At 28.5% G+C, this 5,564-nt stretch overlaps 1 protein-coding gene across 1 annotated transcript; it reads right to left on the bottom strand.

Moving 5' to 3' along the window:
• Positions 1-589: 589 nt before the first annotated feature.
• Positions 590-2,633, bottom strand: LOC125817253 (kirola-like). The gene is made up of 2 exons (XM_049496800.1): positions 2,368-2,633; positions 590-1,012 (listed from the first exon to the last, which is right to left on the bottom strand). Exons 1-2 carry the CDS (start codon positions 2,552-2,554, stop codon positions 738-740), a joined length of 462 nt encoding a protein of 153 aa, XP_049352757.1. The 5' UTR covers positions 2,555-2,633; the 3' UTR covers positions 590-737.
• Positions 2,634-5,564: the final 2,931 nt, after the last annotated feature.

Raw genomic sequence — 5,564 nt, 5'->3', positions numbered from 1 at the left:
GTAATGGCAATGATAATTATTACTTGACTATCAAATTAACTTTGGCATGTTCATTTTTATACTAATCTATTATTTACACAGAAAGCAAGATTGACCCAATCTGAGTTTAGGCTAGTTATTGACCGACCAATTTATTATGAGGAAATTTTTAAAAAAATAATCAAGACTAGAAATATAATCAGGTTTCTTAACTATAGTTTGTTTAATTACGATTCATAGCTATATGTTAGAAGGAAGAGAGAATCGAGTGAGATTGAAGAGGGAGGAGAGAGACGAGCGGAACCTAGGAGAGAGATACACTTGATTTGTATATCTGATAATCGTATCACGAATACAATTGATTTGTATCAATGAATACAATTATATCAAAGACTGTTGTATTCAATTTGTTGATGCAAATCAATTGTATCAAGTATATTAACAAATACAATTTGCATCGACGAATACAATTATGTCTAACAAATAACCAAAATCAATTTATATTTTATCATAACTTCTCAACTTCATCGGACTACCAAAAAATACTCACAAGTAACCAATTCAAAATTGAAATTTCTCTTAAGTAGAGTGAGAACATATAGAAAATGTGTGCGCAAAACTTAAATGTCTTTATTATTATATTATTACATAAAAGAAAAATAACACAAATTACTTGACATTCTCTCATATATTATATAACATATTGTCAAGTGTTTATTTAATTAAAGCACAAACTCATATACTTCTAATTTATATTATCAATTTGGCTTGTTGACATGGTGATCATCAATAGATTTGGTCATATCAATGAAAAATTGAAGCAAATTTGTTAGCTCAGGGACATTCTCATTTGGCCTTTCATATTCCATAGTCCAACTGACTAAATCCTTTTCACCTTCTTCATCAACATGGAGACTTACCTTCCAATTCTCATATTCATTCACTATATCTCCTTCAAATTCTTTGAATGTGATTATCTTTTTCTCTTCATCGATAGCTTCAATTATCTGCTTCGAAAACTTTTTTTTCCCATCTGGATTATACAAAATTTCATTACGTACATCAAACTCATAAATAGTAGTAAATTAATACGATTGTCATTTCAAATTACTAACACAATGACAAGGCAAGTTATACACTTGTAGTAAATTAAACGAACGGTCTGTTATAATTTTTTATGGACTTGCACATATATTGTAAAGAAATAATTGTCTGAAGTTTGTTGCTATCCTTAAAAGATTGATCTATATTAATAGTGATCTTCTAAGTAGGGGTGTACAAAACTGAACCGAAAACCGAACCAAACCGCAAATGGAATCAAACCGAGAAAAAAATTCGACTAGTGGTTGGTTTGACTTGGTTTGGTATTGAAAAGAAAAACCCGACTATATTTGGGTTGGTTTGGTTTTTAACCAACCCGACATTATATATATAATTTTAAAATTTTATTTATACATAAAAATATTTACTTTGATATAATTTTTAAATATTTCTTATACTTTTTCATAGTTTTTATCTTTTAATATATTATTTCAAGTTTGAAACTTAGAATTCTGAATGGTTCAATAAAGATTATAGTCCATGGATGTTGGTAATTATAATAAAGCTTAAATCAAAACCAAATTAATACTAATGCAAAAAGAAAATCAATTCAACACTAAGAATGACAATAATATTGAATATTTGTTTTTTGGTTTTACATTGGTTTAGACAATTCAAATACATAATCTAATTTTAATTTCCTTTAATATTTTGTCATGTAACTAATACTTATTAAACTTATTTTAGCATGATTTAGTACTTTTAAATTATGATAATTTTCATTATGACTTGTTAATTTGCAATATTTATTTTACGCGATTTCATTAATATTATTTTTTTGTTGGATATTTTAGTGTCATTACTCATATCATATTTTGTGTTATTTTCTTAAAAACACCTTAGATAGTTGTATTTTGGTAGAACTAAAGAAATATTTGAAGTACAAGTAAATTATATGTTTGTATGAATACTTTACCGGAAAAATTTGAAAAAAATTGAAAAGCCCGAAAAAATCCGAGGTTGAAAAACCTGAGTTTTATTGGTTTGGTTTGTAGATTTAAAAATCCGACACAAATGATTTGATTTGATATTTGAAAAACCCGAACCAATCCGGTCATGTACACCCCTGCTTCTAAGGTTTTTAACATTCTTAATAATTATACACGTTAGATCTTAATAAAGAGACGATAGTGTTTGTCTCTTAAAGTTTGATCCCGGCCCAACATGGTCCTCATCCTTGCTTAATTAAGTATATGCTTAATATATCAACGAATGAAATACCTTAAATTTGTCAGTAAATTTTCAAAAAATCAAAATTCTTAATAATTTTGACAAAATTGGGCTTACCATGGGTATACTTCCAACAAATTTTGGAGCCAACAGTTCCCAAGTCTCCTTCAAGACGGTCACAACCTTGTACATGGACAGGGCACATGGTGGAGACATGGTGTGGTTTGTGCCTAAATGCATCATAAAACACATCATTCTTAGCCTTCACTTCTATTTGGGCACACAATTTGGACTTAAGACCCATGCCTTTGGAACTATAAAATGAGCTAGGGATCAAAAGTATTGCTTACTAATAGGGAAAATATAGTGGAGTACAAGAAGAGCTATATCATTCTAGGCTATTTATAGAGTTGAGTTACCATTATTTTAATGACAAAGATACGGTCCACCTTTGGCAACCTACTCTTTATATTGTAATAAACTAGTAAGGGGAAATTCTTGTGATGTACGGATCCAATATTTATTTATAATTTTTTAAAGTAAATTAATTTTTTTTATTTAAAATAAGTTATATATATTTGTGTGGTAGTAAATTATCTCATTACGTGTACAATAAATTCTTGATAAATATTATTAATATTGATTAATTTTAATTTGTGTTATTTCAATGGTTAATTTTTTTTGTTTTATAATAAATTATATACATTTGTGTGGTTGTAAATTATCTCATTATTTTTTTTATCGAAAACCTAATGTGAGGAGGCTCATTGGAATATCCATAAATTAAAGTATTATTCTTGTTTTCTTACTCTAAGAAGTTGCAAAAATTCACACAAATATCAACAACAATCAAAGTAATAAAGTTATAATTAAAAGATATAGATTTAAAAATTAAAAACACTACTAAATGGGTTCAGAAATTATACCCTAATTATTTAATTTTTCTAAAAATAAAAAACTTATTTTTTTTTAGAGAAACAAAAAGAAAATTGAGGCACAAAGACACGACGACGAAAACGCATTTTGCTTCACCTCAACTCCCTCTTATTAATTTGTTAGGCATAGTTTTTACTCTTGTTTTTCGCGTCCATTAAAAATAAATATATATATATATATATATATATATATATATATATATATATATATATATATATATATATACAACTTACGAGGTGTAGTTATTACTACTTTATTTCTACTTCTTATATTTGAAAGATGACCAGTGTTAAAAAGAATAATTTCTTTAATGCTCAAGGATATAATTAAAATAATTATTAACTTCAATTTTTAATTTCTAAAGCGATAATTATTTTGGGACAAATTTTTTAATGTTAAAAAAGATAATTAAAAAGAGACGGAGAAAGTACATAGCTCTTGAACTACATGTCTATTTGAATTGTGTGCTTTTAAGCCAAAGGTGGACCCCACTCCAAAAATTAAATTTTCTTTGTTTTAATTTATTTGTCTTAATTTTCTTAATTTGTTATATATATATATATATATATATATTAAAAAAACACATTGAAAGTGTTACAAATCACAATAATTAACAATTTTAAAACATTCTGTTATATATTTAAAAATTACGTAAAAGGTACTATAAATCATAATAATTAACAACTTAAAATATTTTAATATCTAATAAGAGACTACAAGCACACAACTCTTAACGGTACGTTATATATTTAAAAATTACATTAAAATTACAACAAATCACAATAATTAGCAACATAAAATATTATTTGGACCAACACCTATACAATCATATATATGGGGATGAATTCCTTATATGGAAATTTGTGCCCCAGCTCCCACCTACCAACTAATACGACAAGTAAGTATCATAAAAATCAACTTGGTAGGTATAGTGTCATTTAAAATTTATTAAATATAAATTTATAAAATAATTTGGATTATATTAAATTTATGAATATATTAGTCCAAATAAATATTATGGATTAATATAATTGAGTTAATTATTTAAATCTAATAAATATGGATTTAATTAAAACCTGCTTCATAAAGCCAATATGACATGTCACTTAAATCTGATTGGCCGAAGGGAGTCCTCTTTCAATCACAACTCCTCTATTTTAAAACTATAAATAGGGGTCCTCATAATTCAGAAAAGACGACCAAGAATTCGAACAAGAAGCTAGAGAAAGCTCGTGGATCAAAAGCCGCAATTTCTCTACAAGTTCAAGAATTCGAGTATTCAAAGTTCAAGATTTGAAGAAGTCAAGATCAAGATAAAGTTCAAGATCAAGTCCAAATCCAAGATCAAGATCAAGATAGAGATAAATCCCAAGTTCAAAATCAAGTTCAAGAGCCCTTGAATTATATTTGAAAAGGCGAATTCAGAGGAATTATAGAGATTGTAACACTCGCACTTGAAATATAAAACGATTGTTGCATAATTTTTCGTTCTTGATTATTGTTTTCTCGACACGAATTTTATTGTCTACAAATTCTGGCACACCCAGTGGGACAGTCTCTACCTTTCATCTCAACTTTTCAAGTATCAAAGAATATCAAAATGACTTCCACTATAGAAGAACAACTAGCAAGCTTGACAAAAGCGATTGAAGGCTTGACAAAGTGTGCACACGAACAATTTGCTAAACTTTTGAAGTTAACAAATAAGATGGATAACATGATTGAGAGAAGATCAAGTCAAGCACCTCTGAGCTTCATAAAATTCAAGACGAATGAGAGTCTTGCATAAAGCAAACAAAGATCAACGAGATTCATCTCTCCGCTGAAGGTTTGATTCTCATTGATCAATTAAAAGACTTTATCATAGAGGTTCTCGAAGACAAATCTGAGTCTTCATTCAAATTTTCTCCCACATATGCAAAGCCATATACAAAGGATTGATAACTTGAAAATGCCTAAGGGCTATCAACCTCATAAGCTTCAACAATTTGATGGCAAAGGAAATCCCAAGCAACATATAGCGCACTTTATCGAGACTTGCAATGATGTCGGGATGTATGGTGATTATCTTGTTAAAGAGTTCATTCGATCTCTTAAAGAAAATGCCTTTGATTGGTACACAGATCTCGAACCTAATTCTATAGATTGTTGGGAGCGGTTAGAGCAAGAGTTACTCAATCGTTTCTATAGCACGAGACGTGTCGTTAGTATGATTGAACTTACAAAGGCTCGTTAAGGTGAAGATGAGCTAGTTGTTGACTTTATCAATTGCTGGAGAAGTCTGAGCCTCAACTGCAAAGACCGTCTTAATGAAACTTCTAGCATTGAAATGTGCATATAAGGCATGAATTGGAGTCTTCACTATATTTTGCAAGGAT

The sequence above is a fragment of the Solanum verrucosum genome, unplaced genomic scaffold (genome assembly GCF_900185275.1).
Source record: "Solanum verrucosum unplaced genomic scaffold, falcon-dt-bn FXZP01000259.1, whole genome shotgun sequence".
In the NCBI taxonomy this organism is placed as follows: domain Eukaryota; kingdom Viridiplantae; phylum Streptophyta; class Magnoliopsida; order Solanales; family Solanaceae; genus Solanum; species Solanum verrucosum.
This window is presented reverse-complemented; position numbering and strand designations above follow the sequence as displayed.

What these genes read in the sequence shown, in the direction of transcription:
- LOC125817253 (XM_049496800.1), bottom strand. Translation starts at nt 2,554, where the DNA reads ATGGGTCTTAAGTCCAAATTGTGTGCCCAAATAGAAGTGAAGGCTAAG. An exon ending in TTGTTGGAAGTATACCCATG is followed by an intron (nt 1,013 to 2,367) that starts GTAAGCCCAATT and finishes TGTATAATCCAG; the next exon opens with ATGGGAAAAAAAAGTTTTCG.